This window comes from Mus musculus, chromosome 2 (genome assembly GCF_000001635.26).
Source record: "Mus musculus strain C57BL/6J chromosome 2, GRCm38.p6 C57BL/6J".
NCBI classification, from domain to species: domain Eukaryota; kingdom Metazoa; phylum Chordata; class Mammalia; order Rodentia; family Muridae; genus Mus; species Mus musculus.
Genome location: NC_000068.7, coordinates 26,775,787 through 26,797,155, shown reverse-complemented (window position 1 = coordinate 26,797,155; position 21,369 = coordinate 26,775,787). Strand labels below are relative to the sequence as shown.

The 21,369-nt window shown below is 42.6% G+C and overlaps 1 protein-coding gene across 1 annotated transcript; it reads left to right on the top strand.

The window, feature by feature from the left end:
* Window positions 1-9,892: 9,892 nt before the first annotated feature.
* Window positions 9,893-15,001, top strand: Gm39774 (predicted gene, 39774). The gene is made up of 6 exons (NM_001359165.1): window positions 9,893-10,060; window positions 11,287-11,420; window positions 12,139-12,212; window positions 12,296-12,403; window positions 14,566-14,667; window positions 14,785-15,001. The coding sequence occupies exons 1-6, from the start codon at window positions 9,926-9,928 to the stop codon at window positions 14,811-14,813; spliced, it is 582 nt and encodes a 193-aa protein (NP_001346094.1). The 5' UTR covers window positions 9,893-9,925; the 3' UTR covers window positions 14,814-15,001.
* The last annotated feature ends 6,368 nt before the right edge of the window (window positions 15,002-21,369 follow it).

Below are 21,369 nucleotides of genomic sequence, written 5' to 3'. Positions count from 1 at the left end.
GATGCAGGGATGGTTTAATATACGAAAATCCATCAATGTAATCCATTATAAAAACAAACTCAAAGACAAAAAACACATGATCATCTCGTTAGATGCAGAAAAAGCATTTGACAAGATCCAACACCCATTCATGATAAAAGTGTTGGAAAGATCAGGAATTCAAGGCCCATACCTAAACATGATAAAAGCAATCTACAGCAAACCAGTAGCCAACATCAAAGTAAATGGAGAGAAGCTGGAAGCAATCCCACTAAAATCAGGGACTAGACAAGGCTGCCCACTTTCTCCCTACCTTTTCAACATAGTACTTGAAGTATTAGCCAGAGCAATTCGACAACAAAAGGAGATCAAGGGGATACAAATTGGAAAAGAGGAAGTCAAAATATCACTTTTTGCAGATGATATGATAGTATATATAAGTGACCCTAAAAATTCTACCAGAGAACTCCTAAACCTGATAAACAGCTTCGGTGAAGTAGCTGGATATAAAATAAACTCAAACAAGTCAATGGCCTTTCTGTACACAAAGAATAAACAGGCTGAGAAAGAAATTAGGGAAACAACACCCTTCTCAATAGTCACAAATAATATAAAATATCTCGGCGTGACTCTAACTAAGGAAGTGAAAGATCTGTATGATAAAAACTTCAAATCTCTGAAGAAAGAAATTAAAGAAGATCTCAGAAGATGGAAAGATCTCCCATGCTCATGGATTGGCAGGATCAACATTGTAAAAATGGCTATCTTGCCAAAAGCAATCTAAAGATTCAATGCAATCCCCATCAAAATTCCAACTCAATTCTTCAACGAATTAGAAGGAGCAATTTGCAAATTCATCTGGAATAACAAAAAACCTAGGATAGCAAAAACTCTTCTCAAGGATAAAAGAACCTCTGGTGGAATCACCATGCCTGACCTAAAGCTTTACTACAGAGCAAATGTGATAAAAACTGCATGGTACTGGTATAGAGACAGACAAGTAGACCAATGGAATAGAATTGAAGACCCAGAAATGAACCCACACACCTATGGTCACTTGATCTTCGACAAGGGAGCTAAAACCATCCAGTGGAAGAAAGACAGCATTTTCAACAATTGGTGCTGGCACAACTGGTTGTTATCATGTAGAAGAATGCGAATCGATCCATACTTATCTCCTTGTACTAAGGTCAAATCTAAGTGGATCAAGGAACTTCACATAAAACCAGAGACACTGAAACTTATAGAGGAGAAAGTGGGGAAAAGCCTTGAAGATATGGGCACAGGGGAAAAATTCCTGAACAGAACAGCAATGGCTTGTGCTGTAAGATCGAGAATTGACAAATGGGACCTAATGAAACTCCAAAGTTTCTGCAAGGCAAAAGACACTGTCTATAAGACAAAAAGACCACCAACAGACTGGGAAAGGATCTTTACCTATCCTAAATCAGATAGGGGACTAATATCCAACATATATAAAGAACTCAAGAAGGTGGACCTCAGAAAATCAAATAACCCCCTTAAAAAATGGGGCTCAGAACTGAACAAAGAATTCTCACCTGAGGAATACTGAATGGCAGAGAAGCACCTGAAAAAATGTTCAACATCCTTAATCATCAGGGAAATGCAAATCAAAACAACCCTGAGATTCCACCTCACACCAGTGAGAATGGCTAAGATCAAAAATTCAGGTGACAGCAGATGCTGGCGAGGATGTGGAGAAAGAGGAACACTCCTCCATTGTTGGTGGGATTGCAGGCTTGTACAACCACTCTGGAAATCCGTCTGGCGGTTCCTCAGAAAATTGGACATAGTACTACCGGAGGATCCAGCAATACCTCTCCTGGGCATATATCCAGAAGAAGCCCCAACTGGTAAGAAGGACACATGCTCCACTATGTTCATAGCAGCCTTATTTATAATAGCCAGAAACTGGAAAGAACCCAGATGCCCCTCAACAGAGGAATGGATACAGAAAATGTGGTACATCTACACAATGGAGTACTACTCAGCTATTAAAAAGAATGAATTTATGAAATTCCTAGCCAAATGGATGGACCTGGAGAGCATCATCCTGAGTGAGGTAACACAATCACAAAGGAACTCACACAATATGTACTCACTGATAAGTGGATACTAGCCCAAAACCTAGGATACCCACGATATAAGATACAATTTCCTAGACACATGAAACTCAAGAAAAATGAAGACTGAAGTGTGGACACTATGCCCCTCCTTAGAAGTGGGAACAAAACACCCATGGAAGGAGTTACAGAAACAAAGTATGGAGCTGAGATGAAAGGATGGACCATGTAGAGACTGCCATATCCAGGGATCCACCCCATAATCAGCTTCCAAATGCTGACACCATTGCATACACTAGCAAGATTTTACTGAAAGGACCCAGATGTAGCTGTCTCTTGTGAGACTATGCCGGGGCCTAGCAAACACAGAAGTGGATGCTCACAGTCAGCTAATGGATGGATCACAGGGCTCCCAATGGAGGAGCTAGAGAAAGTACCCAAGGAGCTAAAGGGATCTTCAACCCTATAGGTGGAACAACATTATGAACTAACCAGTACCCCTGAGCTCTTGACTCTAGCTGCATATGTATCAAAAGATGGCCTAGTCGGCCATCACTGGAAAGAGAGGCCCATTGGACACGCAGACTTTGTGTGCCCCGGTACAGGGGAACGCCAGGGCCAAAGGGGGGGAGTGGGTGGGTAGGGGAGTGGGGGTGGGTGGGTAAGGGGGACTTTTGGTATAGCATTGGAAATGTAAATGAGCTAAATACCTAATAAAAAATGGAAAAAAAAAAAAAAGAAGAATGCGAATCGATCCATACTTATCTCCTTGTACTAAGGTCAAATCTAAGTGGATCAAGGAACTTCACATAAAACCAGAGACACTGAAACTTATAGAGGAGAAAGTGGGGAAAAGCCTTGAAGATATGGGCACAGGGGAAAAATTCCTGAACAGAACAGCAATGGCTTGTGCTGTAAGATCGAGAATTGACAAATGAGACCTAATGAAACTCCAAAGTTTCTGCAAGGCAAAAGACACCGTCAATAAGACAAAAAGACCACCAACAGATTGGGAAAGGATCTTTACCTATCCTAAATCAGATAGGGGACTAATATCCAACATATATAAAGAACTCAAGAAGGTGGACTTCAGAAAATCAAATAACCCCATTAAAAAATGGGGCTCAGAGCTGAACAAAGAATTCTCACCTGAGGAATACCGAATGGCAGAGAAGCACCTGAAAAAATGTTCAACATCCTTAATCATCAGGGAAATGCAAATCAAAACAACCCTGAGATTCCACCTCACACCAGTCAGAATGGCTAAGATCAAAAATTCAGGTGACAGCAGATGCTGGTGAGGATGTGGAGAAAGAGGAACACTCCTCCATTGTTGGTTGGAATACTTTTAATGATTGCCTCTATTTTATTAGAGGTTATGGGGCTGTTTAGATGGTTAATCTGATCCTGATTTAACTTTGGTATCTGGTATCTGTCTAGAAAATTATCCATTTCATCCAGATTTTCCAGTTTTGTTGAGTATAGGCTTTTGTAGTAGGATCTGATAATTTTTTAAAATTTTCGTTGGTTTCTATTGTTATGTCTCCCTTTTCATTTCTGATTTTGTTAATTTGGATACTGTCTCTGTACCCTCTCACTAGTCTGGCTAAGGGTTTATCAGACTTGTTGATTTCCTTAAAGAACCAGCTCCTGGTTTTGTTGATCCATTGTATAGTTCTATTTGTTTCTACTTGGTTGGTTCAGACCCGAGTTTGATTATTTCCTGCCATCTACTCTTCTTGGGTGAATTTGCTTCCTTTGTTTTAGAGCTTTCAGGTGTGCTGTCAAGCTGCTAGTATATGCTCTCTTCAGTTTCTTTTTAGAGGCAAGCAGACCTATGAGTTTTCCTTTTAGGACTGCTTTCATTGTGTTCCATAAGTTTGGGTATGTTGTGGCTTCATTTTCATTAAACTCTAAAAAGTCTTTAATTTCTTTCTTTAGTTCTTCCTTGACCAAGTTATCACTGACTAGAGTGTTGTTTAGCTTCCACATGTATGTGGGATTTCTGTTGTGTTTTGCTGTTATTGAACACCAGCCTTAGTCCCTGGTGATCTGATAGCATGCATGGAATTATTTTAATCTTCTTGTATCTGTTGAGACTTGTTTTGTGATGGATTATATGGTCAATTTTGGAGAACGTATTATGAGGTGCTGAGAAGAAGGTATATTCTTTTTGTTTTAGGATGAAATACTTTGTAGATATCTGTTAATTCCGTTTTGTTTATAAATTCTTTTAGTTTAACTGTGTCTCTGTTTATTTTCTGTTTCCATGATCTGTCTATTGTTGAGAGTGCAGTGTTGAAATCTCCTACTATTTTTGTGTGAGGTTCAATGTGAACTTTGAGCTTTAGTATAGTTTCTTTTATGAATGTGGGTGTCCTTGCATTTGGAGCTTAGCTGTTTAGAATTGAGAGTTCATCTTGGTGAATTTTTCTTTTGATGAGTGGGTAGTGTCCTCCTTCACCTTTTTTGAACTTTTGGTTGAAGGTCTATTTTGTTCGATATTAGAATGACTACTCTAGCTTGTTTCTTGAGACCATGTCCTTGGAAATTTTTTTCTCATCCTTTTACTTTGAGGGAATGTCTGTTTTTTATTTTGGTTTCCTGTATGCAGCAAAATGCTGGATCCTGTTTATGTATCCTGTCTGTTAGCCTGTATCTATTGGATAATTGAGTCTATTGATGTTGAGAGATATTAGGGACCAATGATTGTTGGTTCCTGTTATTTTTGTTGTTAAAGGTGGAATTATTTTTGTGTGTTTCTCTTCTTTTGGGTTTGTTATGAAAATATTAATTTCTTGCTTTTACTTGGGTATAGTTTCCCTCCTTGTGTTGGGCTTTTCCTTCTATTATTCTCTGCAGGGCTGAATTGGTGAAAAGATATTGTTTAAATTTTGTTTTGTCTTTGAATACCTTGGTTTCTCCATCTATGGTAATTGCAAGTTTTGCTGGGTATAGTAGCCTGGGCTGGCATTTTTGTTCTCTTTGAATTGGTATGACATCTGCCCAGGATCTTCTGGCTTTTAGAGTCTCTGTTGAGAAGTCTGGTTTAAGTCCGATAGGTCTATCTTTATATGTTACTTGATCTTTTTCCCTTACTGCTTTTAATATTCTTTCTTGGTTCTGTGCATTTGGTGTCTTAAGTATTATGTGATGAGAGGACTTTCTTTTCTGGCCCCATCTGTTTGGTGTTCTGTAGGCTTCATGTGTGTTTATGGGAATTTCTTTCTTTAGGTTAGGAAATTTTTCTTCTATAATTTTGTAGAAGATGTTTGCTGGCCCTTTGAGTTGGGAATCTCTACTCTCTTCTGTACCTATTATTCTTAGGTTCAGTCTTTTCATTGTGTCTTGGGTTTCTTGAATGTTTTGAGATCAGAGATTTTTGCTTTTTGTATTTTCTTGACTATTGTGTTGATGTCTTCTATTGTATCTTCTGCCACTGAGATTCTCTTGTCTATCTCACATATTCTGTTGGTGATGCTTGCATCTGTGACTCCTGCTCTGTTTCCTAGATTTTCCATCTCCAGAACTGTCTCCCTTTGAGTTTTCTTGAATGATTCTATTTCCATTTTTAGATCCTGGACAGTTTTGTTCAATTCCTTCACCTGTTTGTGTTCTCCTGTATTTCTTTAAGGTATTTATGTGTTTCTTCTAGTTGTTTACCTGTGTTCTCGTGTATTTTGTTTAAGGGAGTTACTTATGTCCTTCTTAAAATCCTCTATTATCGTCATGAAATGAGAGTTTAAATCTGAATCTTGCCTTATAGGTGTGTTGGGGTATCCAGTACTTGCTGTGGTAGAAGAACTGGGTTCTGATGTTGACAAGTCAAATTGGCTTTTTTTTCTTATGTTCTTGTGCTTGCCTCTTGCCATCTGGTTATCTCCGGTGTTATCTGACCTCCCTGTCTCTGGCTGGAGCTTGTCCTTCCTGTGATCCTGTGATTCTGTGAGCCTTTGATCCTGGATGTGTCAGAATTCCTGGGGAGTAGAGCTGCAACTCGGGTGTGGGCTGTGTGGGATCAGGTCCAGTGCCAGGGCTTTGCTCCTGGCACAGGTGGGAACCAGAAGGCTGGCTAAGACTCCTAATAGTGAAGGATATGGATCTTAAAATGGCCATTTCCTGTAGCAAGGCAAGGCTCCAATGGAGGGATAAGGACACCAACCCACCCACAAAACATTCAACCCAAAATGTGTCCTCCGTAAAAGATGTGCAGGGACAAAGATAGAACAGAAACAGAGGAAATGGCCAAACAATGATTGCCCTAAATTGAGACCCATCCCATGAACAAGAGCCTATCCCTGATACTATTAATAATACTCTGTTATGATTGAAGACAGGATCCTAGCAGAAGTGTCCTCTGATAGGCTCCACCCAGCAGTAATGGAAATAGATTCAGACACCCACAACCAAACATTAAATGGAGCTTGGGGAGTCCCATGGGAGAGTTGGAGGAAGGATTTCTAGACTGCTTTAGTGTGGTTAGAATGATATGTCTGGAATAAGACACTACAGACATGTTTTCTCTGTTCATCTATGGTTTGGGACTCTTTTCTCATGTACATGAGATGCTGGTGATGGCCACTACACCTTCTACAGTGAATACAATTTATTTGAGTGAAAGTCTACATGGGAGAGCTCATAGGTAGGACCATGGGCACCTCATTTCCTGAATGTTGTCCACTATCAGAAGCCAGAGGAATGTGTAGCAGCTACATCTTGGCCCCTGGGACTAGAATGTATATCATTGGCCACTTGACTAATATCTATGTTCTGAACATGTAGTGCTGCCTGTGCTATGGGAGAAATTTCAGCTTGACAGAGAAAAGAGCAGACATGGTTCTCAGAACGATAATCACTCAGAATGGAAGTTTCAAACAGTGAACTTCCAAATATCATTTCCTGGACTCTCAGATGCCATGAATGCCAATTTGAATGGTTGGGTCCTAACAAAGGCCTATGGCTGGCAATGTCTCTCTAGAGTTGAGAGACAGACTAATGTCTATGTGGCCCAGAGACCTTCCCTATCAGGGTGTGATCCTACACAGCCACTCAGGATATATGCCATCTCCTTTTACCTGCTTACAGGCTGGTGTCCATCTCCATCCATACCACACCTCCCTGTCTACTCTAAGTGCTCCACCCTCTACTGCCTGCACCCCCCAGGGTGAAGCCCTTAGTGCTGGGCATTCAGCTGTCTTTGTACCATTGCTCCCTGAAGAGCTGTGCAGTTTTGAACCCTCTACTCTTATGGCCTCTGTATTGTTGAAAAATTCAATCCCAGTTTGGAGTTTCCACCTTGCCTTTGATCAGTCAGTACCTGGATAAAAGACACACAACTTTTATTATTTATAATAAGCCTTAATAAGCAAAGAGCTGGGCAGATATCTATCCTCTATGCTATTATATCTATTTCCCAGCCAATAATTCCATTATATAATTTGTCATGTTTTGTCTGTCATAATTGCCCTTAATTCCAATTAGCCAACCTACATGGCCATTTTGTTAATATTCTTATCCTATTGTGGCTTTTTCCAAGTCTAGGTCTTTTCTGTCAAGCTATTGGCTGTTGGCATATTTATTCATCAATCAGGGATAACTTGATGGGGCAAGGTCACATAACGTCACCTGGGTCCGTGTGGTCCCTGGGAGCAACCAATATTTAGCATAGCAAAAGACCAAGCATCAACACCTCTGCCCACAGAGAAGGAACTGAAAGGAAACTCTTCGTCTCTGGAAGAATTTAAGAAATTCACACAGCACTAAGGATTTCCGAAAGAAAACATCCTTGTGCTTGAGTGCAGAGATAAGAGAATTCTGTGCCCCTGCTCCTTCCCCCTATCGTCTGTGTTTGCCATGACTCTAAGTGGCTCTTGTGGTTCTCTATATCCTTGTCTCTTTGTGCCACATGCCCTCCTTTCTATTCATTTCCGTCATTCATTCCGTCTTGGTCATAATGAGAAATGTCCGCCCCTTTACTATCATAACTGTAAGTGACTCCAGGAGAAACCTTAGGATACTAAGATTACTCAGTTCTAGTGGGTTGTGGTTCATATTCTTGGCCTCTGCTACCCAGAGGCAGAAGAGCACCTGATTGTCCAGGAATAAGTGGCCACTCCAGGACGTGTCCCCAACCACAGTGCCAAGGTTCCACATTTCCTCACAAAGTACCTCCAGATAGTAAACAAGCATTTGAAATTCTGTATTGAATTTCAGAATATTTTGTATTCTGACAATAACACCAAAGAAACCAGAAGAGAATACATAATCACAAACATATAAACACACAAACACCACATGGACTAACTTATAGGGATGCCCACAGAAACATGTGCACACAGCCACACATACACAGACATGAGCACATGTGCACAATGACACTAGTTACACAGAGTAACTCACACATATCACTATAGGTACATACTCAAAACATGTACACTATTACAAATGCACACAGAGAAACACACAGGCACAAGTTCACACAAAGAGGCAGAGATAACAACACACACAGACATATGTACACATGAACACATAAACACAAATACTCATGTGCAATCTCTAGTGAGAATTTTGATTTCTTTAAAAAACCCAGGTATGTTATGTGAATATTTCTGTTTTAATCCCAGGTATGGGATATGAGGCTGCATCAGATTGTCCACAGTCACTAAGTATGTCTTATGCTCTGTGAGGGGCAGGATTTTTGCCAGCTGCAGATAGTTTATGTTTGGAATTCTGAGGCCCTGGAGACTGTATTAATGGCAATGCTCCAAGAAGGACCCAGGACCCTCTGGAGAAGGAGGCTGCTTCTCCTCCTGATGCTGCTGTTTCCTGGAGCTGCAGTTTGTCACATAGTCATGAGCAGAGACAAGAGGATAAAGTTGGATATCCTGATGATGAAGATTGGACTTTCCCCAAGGAACTCAATGCCCCTAATCAGCAGAAAGTAATCTAAAGACATCTATACCCCCTTTCCTTTATAGCCTTCTTTCTCTCCTACCTACTGTTGGGGGTGGGTTGGGTTGGAAGGAATCAGTGTGGAATAAGTGTTGGGAGGGTGGAATAAATCAGACCCAAAATAGCACCCACAGCAATCACTCCTGGTTACACAGACACACTGGCTACACATGTGTACAGTAGCAGGACAATTTTGTGGTGTGGTACAGAACTGAAGAGAATGGGTGTGGCATAGAATGAAAGAGAAGTGAGAAGGTGGACTCCCAAGGTACTGTGGTCATGAGGCCTGACTCCCAACCTCTCCTGGGGCTGGAAAGAGGGAAGGCAGCTACACTATGAAAATGTATATTAGGATTTAGGTGCATGTAGGGCTGAGCAACTAGCTTGGTAGAGATCAGCTGTGATTATGGAGAGTCAGGGAGGTTGGCGGCATTCTCAGGAGCATGGGAAGGAGGAGAAAAAAGTGGAGACATAGGTTAGAGTTCTGAAGGGGACACCAGAGCTCAGTTATCAGAGGGTTATGGCTGAAGAATACACTTCTGTGTCTATAACTGCTGGTTGGAGATGATCTGTGGCTATTCTTGGAGGTGAGGTTTGAAAAAGAAGAGGAAATGTTCTGACTTTTTTTCTTTTTTTTTTTTTTTTTTTTTTTTTTTTTTTTTTTTTTGTGAGAATACAGGCAGGCATGCAGAGGGTAAGAGCACAGAAGTCCTTGTTATCTTCCTGACTCTGAGTTCTTAGAGTGTACCACCCACTTTGATAACATTCTCTCTCCTGACAAGGCTCCATTTGATTGAATGAGAGCACAGGCATGTGACTAATTACATAAATTATCACCACCTATTCATGAGGTCCAAAGAAAACAGTGTAACCAGTATTTAGCATGGATTTGGGCTCTGTGTAGTATATCTATGCTGCAGGGGATACAGGAGCACAGAGGTACCGTGATGACCATGAAGATCCCGCTACTGATGGTGGCTTTGATCTTGCCCTCTGTGGAGAATTTATTCTTTAGGAATCCTCAGTACACTCTCACTCTTGAACAGGTGAGAGTGCGGGCAGACTGAGTGTGTGATCTGGGTTTTCATGGATCGGATGAAAGACTCAGTGATGTCGCTGAACACTTCAGATGACATCAGTGAGATGTTCTCTGTTATGAGTCTGTCCTCCAGCCTGGTTTTTCTTGATATCTGACATTGGAGGCGACCAGAGGCCACAGGATGGTTTATGGGAGCATGTGCCTCATCAATCTGCCACAAAGAATCTCCTTTCTCACCTTGTGGTCTTCTAAAGAAATTCCAGTTCCACAGAGATGACTGTTCAGAAGTTCTATTTTGCAATGAAAGACTCATGCAGGACGAGGTGCACAAGGCAGGACCACTCTTTTCAGATGGATGAGCACTGCCATGTATGGGGAGGGGTGCCTGTAGGGATAGACTTCCTAAGATGTTTTGATGTTTTGTTTTGGTTTTGGTTTTTGAGACAGGGTTTCTCTGTGTAGTCCTGGCTGTCCTGGAACTCACTTTGTAGACCAGGCTGGCCTCGAACTCAGAAATCTGCCTGTCTCTGCCTCCCAAGTGCTAAGGTTAAAGGCATACGCCACCACCACCGGCTTCTTTTGTTTGTTTGTTTGTTTGTTTGTTTGGTTGGTTGGTTTTTGTTTTTGTTGATGTTTTAATTGGTGATTTGAGCAAATAAGAGATTCTGGAGAAGTTCAGCCTTTCTTCTAAACTGTGGCAGTGATGAATGAAGATGCTCATTGTGGCTGTCTGGTCTTTCATGGCCTCCTGGAATCTCAACCAATCTGGAGGTAGAAATATCCCATGGTTGAAGCTGGCATCCAGGTACCTTGCCTCCTTCTAATGACAATTCCAACTCATTTTCGCCCAGCAGCCTCTCACCAATAACACTAAGTTCTTCTTTTCCCTCAGTCTTACAATAAAGAGAGTTGGCAGTTCCTGATCATGCTCTTAGCCTGGTCCTCTTGGTGATTTTTCTCAGGTATTTATGTGTGAGCTTTGCAGGAACCCCAGAATAATCCTGGCCCAGGGTTGATGTCTCCCACCCAAGATCCCTGTCTTATCCTGTCTGGATCTGCCTGATCATGACAGAGAGGGGCTAGCCATTGCCATGGACGTATCATGTCCCTCTAGATAGGACAGAAGAAACACCAGTTTTTTCCTTCATCTCCTCCCATTTCAGTTTCTACCTGGAATTTCATTGTTTGACTTACTCTTTCTGTTTTACCTCTCACGGTGATTTTCTTCTTTAGCTTCTAGGAAAATGGTACATAACTCGCTGGGCAGGAAACCTGCCTATTCCTGCAAAGAAGAAGCTTACCCCACTGCCTCCCTTTGTTTTTGTCAAAAATGCTATTGGCAAGTTGGAGTTTAGGATGAACATCTCGTGAGTACCTGCTATCTGGCAGCCCTTTCTGCTCTTGGCTCTATGGATTCCCCACCCTCACTACAACCATGCTTCTGACCTCAGCTAGGCACTCCATGTCAACATGGAATCCTCTTGTATTGTCTAGGCAATATATCAGGTGAGTTCTGTAAGCATGGGAGAAATGTTCCCAGGGCACTGGCTGCAAACGTAAGGTCTAGTGCATCACTAGTGTTCTCCTATGATACTCTGTGGAGGACTAAAACTTCCCTTCTCAGTGCTGTTTGCTCCCCAGAGACACTGTAGATGCTGTGCCTATTTCTGTGTAGCCACAGAACTTCAGAGCCCTCAAGATTTCACTTATTTGCATGTGCAGTGAGGATCCAGGAGTAAGGTGGGAAGGTCTAGAACTCTGTCTTCTAGCAGAAACTTTTGGAAATATTAGCATAATTAGGACAGTTCAGGCCTCTTCGAGAAAATGGCCTGAACTGGCAGGAAGTATGTCCAAAACTGCTTATGGGTTTAGATACATACCATTTCTTTTTTGTCTTCTCACCTGCCATGATGTGGACTACACAGTGATTGTGGCTAGCTAATGCTTGCCACACTAATGCTTGCCTAGATGCTATATATTAGATGAAAGATATGGGGTCAATTCAATGTATAGCCTCATAGATGGCAAAAGGGGAGGACAGAGCTGATGTTAGGGAGAGAACCATGCCTTTGTTCTTTGTTACAGAAAACCCATTGGTTGTGTTCAGTTCAAGATATATATGGATGAAGATAGATATAATTCTAATATCTTCTACATCTGTGAGTGTTCAGTTTCAGATTCTTTATTTTCTGTGGCCTTCAAGAAGAGATTTGAAGACCACATGGCTCATTTTCTTTCTTAGGGCCAAAGTTCAGTATTGTCTTTAGATTCATCGGCGGGACGGACTTTGCTATTGCTGCCCATGTAGGCAAATTCAACAGAGAAATGGAAAAGGTGACAATGCTCATGGGTGAGTGTCACTCTGCCTAAGAGCTGGGCTTGGATTCTTTAAGCAGTGTGTATAGAGTGGGTCACTATCTTCTGTCTAATGTTCTAATTGCCACCTGGGGGGGTCTTTCCTGAGATGCCTGGGGCCTTTGGGAGAGTGTTTTTATAAGCTTTTGGTATAGTTATCCTCAGCCTTGTCCATTCCTGAATCACAAGGCTCACAGCCAGACCACACCCACTGAGCTTCAGCGTATTTCTCTTCTCTTCTCTTCTCTTCTCTTCTCTTCTCTTCTCTTCTCTTCTCTTCTCAGCCAGCCTTTCTCCCAGTCCTGTTCTAGGAAGGGAATTGATAGGAATCATTTCTCACTGGGAACATGTGAAAATGTTTGGAGACAATGTGCTGTTGTCATGTCAGCAGTGCCTGTCTGACATCCAGATGTTGGAGGTTGAGTCCTGCTCAACACCTGTTATATGAAATCTGACTCCACCCCTTTACCAGACAGGTATGGGATACTGAAGTCCACAGCTTTAATCATAACAAGTAGGTCAATGAAGGTTCTAAGGACAGTTTTGGCAAGTGTGAGGTAGGGGAAAAATGTTTCAGTGTTCTCTGTCCTTCCTTTCAACCATTTAGAACTTAATGAGAAGCTTGAACAAGCCTTAGCATAAGTCTGTGGTTAAGAGTCCTTACTCTGCATGAGTGAAGACTTAAATTAATGTCACAAGAGCTCATATAAATACCTGGGCATAGCTGAATGTTCCCGTAACTCTTTCACTGTGGAAGAGACAGTGGCTCCTCAGAGCTGGCTGTTCAGACAACATAGCCACAATGATAAACTTCCAGTTCAATGACAGGCTGTGTCTTAAAGCAATGCCGAGAGCTCTAAAGGAGGATGATTAGCATCCTGCGTTGGTTACCATGGTTATACACAGACACACCAAACTCTCTCTCTCTCTCTCTCTCTCTCTCTCTCTCTCTCTCTCTCTCTCTCTCACACACACACACACACACACACACACACACACACACTGGTACACACACTCTCAGGGTGGAAAGCAAAACCAGAACTTTCATTTCCTGAGAGACAGTTTTCAGTCACATCCTAGGAAAGGTAGGTCATAATCAAATGTCCCATGCTATCTCTGTTCTCACAGGGGAGTTCTCAATACTGAGGTACACAAGGAGAGTACCTGGGTTCAAAGTTACCAGTGCTAGGTGGAGATGTGACCTCCACTTGTCACCATCACCAAGCACTGAGAGTCACAGCACAATTCTCATAATTCACAGCATAAGCCTCTGCATTCTCTAGTACCTCTGCTCACGATTCTTTTGAACTTTGAGTTGCACTGTGCTGCCTCCCTCTGTCTAGGTCAACCTGAAGACACATCAGCACTCAGCCAGTAGTCTCTACACTCATGAGATTCCAACAATGGCCTAGGATATCTCTCAGCCTAGACATGAAGACTCTAGACAGAATCATCTACTGCTGTCCACTGGCCCCATTCTCAGATATTGACCAAGGGCTAGGGGTTATGGTGCTGACCAGAAGTTTTAGGCATTTCTAGATTATTCTCCTAATTCAGTGTACCTGTGTCCTAGAGACCCGCACAGATGATCTTATTTCAATATGTGTTTTTGAGAAAGTAATAAGGGCAATGTTGGAAGACAAGGCATGATTGGCAGGTAGTTGCAGCATAATTATGACAGAGCTGGGCCACTCACTTTTGGACCTCCTCTCTTTCTCACCTCAAGCCACTGTCAAATTCAATACTTCTATCTATGATGTAATGTAGAAGGTTGGTTCAGGGTGCCTATGGACAAAGGTTTTTCTTTGCATGAGCTTGTTTGGGGTGGGTATGATGTTCTACATATGATTTCTGCCATCTGGGGATGAATATGTGAAAATCTTTTTCTGAGCAGCCTTTGTCAAGTGTATTGGGAGCTGCCAGACCCATGGGAGACTCATGTGCTTGGTTAATACTTGTCATAAACAAGAGGTAAACATAATTTTCTCTTCACTTCTCCTACATGGCCTGTCTCCTGCTCAGGAATATTCAGCCAGAGATACTCTTTCTATGGTTTGAAATATCATGTCCCCCCAAAATCCCTGAATAATCTGGGAGTGAACCATCTATAGTAAGATTCTTTTCTACCCCCTTGTTTCATACCCATGTGGCCTGCAGGTCGACATATGGCACCAACGCCAACAATGCTATTGGATTTTGAAGATTTTGTAGAAAGCTTAATACTGAACAAAACAGACATCATCAACCCTGGATGTGATGGTAATGAGACTGAGATTTTGTTTCTTTCTAATTTTTTTTATTCATGAGTTTCCTATAAGACAATGACACTACACACACCTGTCCCAGACACATGTCTTGTTCCCTGTTTGTAAATAGATTCCTGTGAGTTGTCTGGACAAACATAGTGCATGGAGGAAACACCACAGAGTCTGTACAGGAACTGCGTTCTTCAACCCCTTCACTCATCTCCTGTTTCTGAGATAGAGTGCCAGCTGTCAGGAGAAGACATGCCCAAATCCACACTCCTCTCCCCCCACAGCCTCAGCTTTCAGTAAAGATGGTAAATATTCCTTGTTTTGTGTTTAACATCTAATCAAATGGTGCCTGATTTTGTGATAGTTGGGTGTGATGTGATCAGGTACACAGACCTGACTTTGTACATCAGCACTCATGGGTCCATACATAGATGACATATCATGGCACAAAGGGTCACAGAGCTGAGCTTTGGCAGTCAGAGCATCTGGAGGGCAGGACAGGGTAAGAACATGCATGCTGGCTAGTGAGGGAAGAGAAGGGTGAGCAGAGTCACAGACAAGCTGATGTGGGTTCACAAGCATGTTTCAGTGCAAGAACCTGGGGTCTCTGAATGTCCTTCGTGTTCTGGCGCCTACTGTTGGATGCCCTGGTGTGAATGCCATGAAGGAGGGTTGGGGATGTGCTCTGTGAATGTGAAATGCTGGGCTTACAGGCAAGGCCTTTACTGTCTCTATCAGTTAGGCAACAGAATCAGAGACACAGTAACTCCAAAAATGAAGGAAGTAAACACAGGCATGCTTCCCTCAAGCACAGACAAAAAGAAAGGCAAAATGTACCCTATATCTTCACTGAAGTTCCATCAAATCATGTTCTTTTGCACACCACCAGCCTTTCCTTGGGTACAGTTATCTTCTTACAAATTGTAGACCTGCCCTCTTTTTGCTGTCTTCCCAAATCTGTGGAAGCAGGAAGATTTAGTGTAATGACTCAGATCAACCTAGGGTTGGCCTCTGCATGGGGTTCCCGAAGGCCAGGCTGTTGTAGCAATTATTTAAGTACTGGCCTGGGGTTTTTACCTTTGGTTATTGAATCCCCAGATTAAAAACCAAGGCAACCTTTATGTCTTAGTCAGGATTTCTATTCCTGCACAAACATCATGACCAAGAAGCAAGTTGGGGAGGAAAGGGTTTATTCAGCTTACACTTCCATATTGTTGTTCATCACCAAGGATGTCAGGACTGGAACTCAAGCAGGTCAGGAAGCAGGAGCTGTTGCAGAAGCCATGGAGGGATGTTCTTTACTGGCTTGCTTCCCCTGGCTTGCTCAGCCTGCTCTCTTATAGAACCAAGACTATCGGCCCAGAGATGGCACCAACCACAAGGGGCCCTCCCCCCTAGATCACTAATTGAGAAAATGCCTTACAGCTGGATCTCTTGGAGGCATTTCCCCAACTGAAGCTCCTTTCTCTGTGATAACTCCAGCCTGTGTCAAGTTGACACAAAACTAGCCAGTACACTTTATATTTACAATAAGCCTTAAACAATACAAGAACTAAGTAGCTGCCTACTATCAATGCGGTTAGAATGGCCTTTCCTATTGATAACCGAGTTATCACTTACTATTTACTATGCTCCATCTGGGCCGCTCTTAACTCCAATTGACCTGCAGGGCCACCTTCCTATGGCTTACCTAACCCATGGCCACTTCTCCCTTTTCCTCCTGCAGTCTTCTTCCCTTCATCATCCATCCTCTTCTGACTCCAAGCCCACAAAATCTAAAACCCACCTCTGTCTCTTCTGCCCAGTTATTGGCTGTTGGTATTTTTTTTTCTTTTTTTACTAATCAGAAATACCTTGGGGGCAGGGACACTCAGAGTCTTTTATGTGGACTCTCAGTTCTGGGGCAGTCAGTCTTGGGGGCCTCAAATTAGCACTAGAATGCAAGCAGCATTAGGCCAATACACTACACCAAGCTACTATGACCATGGAATGTGTGCAGTGAAAATCAACCCATTTGGTACCTGTGCCTTATGTATGCCAGTCATGGATATAGTGTGTACCAGCCAGGCACAGTGGAAATGCACCTAGAGGAAGGAATGGAAGGGAGAACCTCAGAGGACACAGTCATAGCTCAAGTTGAATATATTAAAGGAGCAGGATTTAAGACAGATCCTTTCCATGGATGCCACCAATAGGGTACATGTTGTACCATCTAGCTGTTCCGCATAGAGATTCTGGGACAGGGTGGAGGCTGGGTGATCCTGAGACTCTCAGAGGCCCTGCTGTGTGAACAGACAAACATCTTCTCACTCCTGAGTGTCAAATACAACAGAACAATGTATAGCACTGAAAGTCAACTCAGTGAATCAAAGAGTAATGTGATTATGTAATGATCAAGGGCAAGTGGTTGGTTACAGGAACATAGGCAACCCGTAGGCAGCCATACCACTGAAAAGCCTCTCCCTAGCATGGATGATAATTTCCCCCACAGCTGTGTAGTTAGAGCTGTCCCTCAGTTAACCTGTTAAATATTCCAAAATGAGACAATGTGTATTTGGTATGGTTACCTTTATTTCATAGGGAAATCCAGCAGGGAGTGAATGGAATCTCACCTGAGTGTGTAAGAACCCACCCCAGGGTTATATGAGAGAATGTTTATAACTTGGTCTAGATTTTTTGAGTAATTACAGATGCTGAAGAAGATGGCTGTGGGTGTAAGTGTTTGTAGGACAGAATTCTACAACAGGCCTGGCCAGGCTAGGAATTTGCGCAATCCTTTACATTGCATGAATTGCTTGGAATCATTGTTGCTGTGGATCCCTGATGTAAGGTAACCATCCATGACTGTAATTCCCGTGGGAGGCTGATCCACTCTGACGACCCCTTCCACAAGAATCTCAGATCCCTCTGCACCTTTCCTTTGGGGTGAGACTAGTGATGGTTGACCGTCAAAGACCAGCTTTGACACCAGGGTTGAACTAAGGTGGCTGCCAGAAGATTGTGGCTCCTGGCAGCTTGGCTCTCCTTTTGCTCTTCTGGGCCCAGAGCTCTTGGCTTCTGACAATTAACTCTCCTTTACTATACTGGGGCAAGAGTTGGTGGCTTCTGGCAATTGACTCCTTTTGGTAGCATCAGGGGATTGGAAAAAGAAACTTAGTTACTTGGGCTGGCCCTTCTCCATGACCAGCAAGAAATGCTAAACTCTTTTAACTCTTTAGGGGCTGGTGAGAGAGATAAGAGAGAAGAGTCATGCAGCACACACACTGGATGAAGCAGAAAGGGGCTCCAGTGAGCTTTATTTTTGTTTTCAGCATTTTGTTGCTTTCAGACAAAAGTTCTCTGTGTAAGGAAAAATTACTTCACGAATAAAATGTTACACAAGAGGAAGTTACAGCAGGATGTTGATAATAGGTCAAAAGCAGTTGTTTTACCTGTATCTCATTCTATAAGATCATTGTAAGTTCAAAGCAATGGTTTTATATATTCATATATAACTCAAGGCATTGCCTTATCATGGTGCACACCTGTAGTCTCATCTTTGAACCTGACCTAGAATGAATGTTTTTCCTTGACCATAAATCTGTTCCAAGCCTAATTCCCTTCCTAGTGTAGCTTGCATGCTTGTAGTGAAAGAAGGCTTGTTGCACTCCTTTTCATGCGGCCTTCACTTACTGTTCTATGAAGATGGGTACATGCTATTCTTGGTTCTAACTTTTTTATACCTTTCTGGGAAAACAACTAAACCATCTCCTTAGACTTTCTATCAATTATTCTGATTTCCTAAAATTATTTGAACTAAATCAGGAATTCTATAAAATCATTAATTAATCTAAACAGAATTATTACATGAAAGTACATCTTTATATTGATTCTGCAGGAAATCTGCCCAACAGCATGGGTTAAAACCCAGGAAACAGTAGGTTATGCCAGATGTGTGAGGGATACAGCAATGGCATGCACATCAGAAGCAAGAAGCAATCCTGGGATAAAGTTCCTGGGATCTATGCCTATTCAGAGCACACACATCACAGCTATGCAAAATTATGAGCCATCTCCAGGAAGCTCACTTGCTTGCCACAGCCTTTCCTTCATTGCTCTCACAACTTAGTTGGAACGTGGGCACAAAGAATTACTGATGTCTACAATTCCCCTGCACACTTAACTCCCTGGGAAGCCTGGCTGGCTTTATTCCATCAGTAGAGCATCATGGGGTTTAGACAGTGGACAGGATGGACCCCATTCAGAGCATCTCCTGTTGGAGGAGTCTCAGGTCAATAATTTGTCCCTTCATGGTGTTTGCCCTAGCTGAGAAGAAAGAAGAGATTCATATAAACAGATGGTATTTCACAGGTAAGGCAGTGGCATTAAGTTCAGGGGCTGTGGCAATTGGTAGGAGTTCTTACCAAAGCCAAATGGCTACCAAATTTGGGAAAATTTACATGATGGTAAGAAAAACATGATGTCTATATAGATAAATCAAATGTTGTTTAAAACCAATGTTAATACCCTCACAAACTGTACAATCCATTGAACAATTACTTGGTTCAATAATCCCTTATCTTTCTAGTCCCCACCCCTCTGTCTTATGTTGTGTTATCTCTCCGGTTTTGTTGTGGTACATCTCTGACTTGTGTTGTGTTTTATTTTGAAGCTTCCACCCCACCCAAAATTTTCACTACAAATAACATTAGAGACAGTCACTCCAATGACACCCCTCCTTTATAAAAAGAAAAGGAGGAACTGTGGGACAATGGGCCATGCCAGGAAACTTGGTAAGATAGAGTGGGTCTGAGACCTTAGAAAATCAGTGGGTACACACCTGAGATGGTATGTGTATCCCTGCTCCTCACATTGGTCAGGTCACATAGTCCAAAACAGAGTTTTTCATGCTAATGAGGTACCTAGAGGCCCCGAGGGTTTAGCCAATAAACGTCCCTTCCTGGACATTCCTCCCTGCAAAAGGTATTTAATCTCTGGTCCACCCTGAGAAGTTGGTATGCACCCATTTTCCACAATGAATAGTCAATAAATAGTATAGATAAACATGGACTGTGTTTTTCATCATGGAGAACATGCAGAGGACCTTCGACTCCTGATCTGCTGCCTAAGTCTCCCACAGAAGGCCTCTCTGCCCACCCAGACAACCACAGCCAAACTAAGGACAATCACTGCTGACTTAAGCAGGAGTTCACATTTTCTTCAGCCCTAGTCTAGATGCTGTCCTCATCTTGAGGGTCTGTTCTGTGATTGGCTCTTCTGCTACCCTCAGTGGTGTCTGGATGTCCAAGAGTCTGAGATCCATCACGACTCCAACCTTGTTGCAGGTCTGGGGTCCCTTGACACTCTGACACTTTGTTCCAACTTCTCTGTGTAGTTCTTCAGTGATGATTGGAGGCTGGGAAGTCAGGGAATACCAACTTCAGCTTTCCCACATTTTAGACTGCATTTTTTCCATCCTGGGAGTAGTACTCAGTGCTTTCCAGACATCTAGCATCTGACAGCCCCAGGGTGGGATAGCACAATCAAGCTACCCTCTTTTTGCCTCCCCAGCAGCTGTGCTCAGTGACAGGACAGAAAGAACACAGACCCACACATATCTGGCTCATTCAAGGTGAGCTTCAGGGTGTTTGGGGAAACTGCACAGTATGGTCATCATGGGCAGTGGCTACCTAAGCCTGGTTTCTATGAGTATGGCACAGACTCTGCTCTGTGACATCTCAAATAAGCAGGTTCCCCTAGTGGCACTGTTGTCCCCAAAACTCCAGGATCCACTTAGTAGTTTATTTACTCCACTGAGATTCCAGTGGTCCTTTGTGTAGGTGGGACCAAAGAGAATGCTGGCATCTCAGCTGCCACTCACAGAACAATAATAATTAACCTATAGGTTGCCAATCACACACCTCTACAATCTTCATGGTCATGAGTTTCATATAAACAGACCTCGACGTTTTCAAGAAACCACATTGTTTGTGGCTTTCAAATACTATGATCTTGACAGTTGGAGAAAGTCCCTCTCTATCATGGTTCAAGTGGATCCCGAGGGACTCCTTACCCTCTATCCTATGGTCCTAGGGTCTACTTTGGCCCTCTACGTCTGGATATCTGAACATTCCTCATGCAACAACTCCATGTCCAAATCACCCAAGATCTGCAGGATGACATGGGATGTGAGCTCCCTGCTCCCTTTAAAGGCAGCTCTGACCATAGGTCTCTGAATTCTTAGGAAACAGAGAAATGTTCTGGATTCCAAGCTCCTTCATCCCCAGGAGAAATGAGGCCTTCAACCAACAACTGCAGCCCTCTGTCTGTACAAGGCTCCCGACATACTCTGCTCATTTATTGTATCCTCACTACTTGTTCATCCTCTATGGCTATTTGAATGAAAATGGATCCCATAGGCTCAGATATTTGAAACTTGGTCACCAGGGATTGATATTATTTGAAATGGTTAAGAGGTATGGCCTTTTTTTTTGGAGAAAGTGTGTCATTGTGGATGGACTTTGAGGATTCAAAAGCCTATGCAAAGCCCAGTGTCTCTCTGTCTTCCAGCTGCCCGAAGATCTGAATGTAGAACTCTCAGTTAGTTCTCCACACTGTGTCTGCTTTCATGCTCATCACCATTAAGACTGTGAATTAAACCTCTGAAACTGCAATCTGGCCCCAATTAAATGTTTCATTTATAAGAGTTCTTGTGGTTCTGGTGTCT

Coding starts and splice junctions, on each gene's coding strand:
- Gm39774 (NM_001359165.1), top strand. CDS start 9,926: ATGCTGCAGGGGATACAGGAGCACAGAGGTACCGTGATGACCATGAAG. Junction 12,213..12,295: donor TTCTAATATCTTCTACATCT/GTGAGTGTTCAG, acceptor TTTCTTTCTTAG/GGCCAAAGTTCAGTATTGTC. Junction 14,668..14,784: donor CATCAACCCTGGATGTGATG/GTAATGAGACTG, acceptor GTTTGTAAATAG/ATTCCTGTGAGTTGTCTGGA.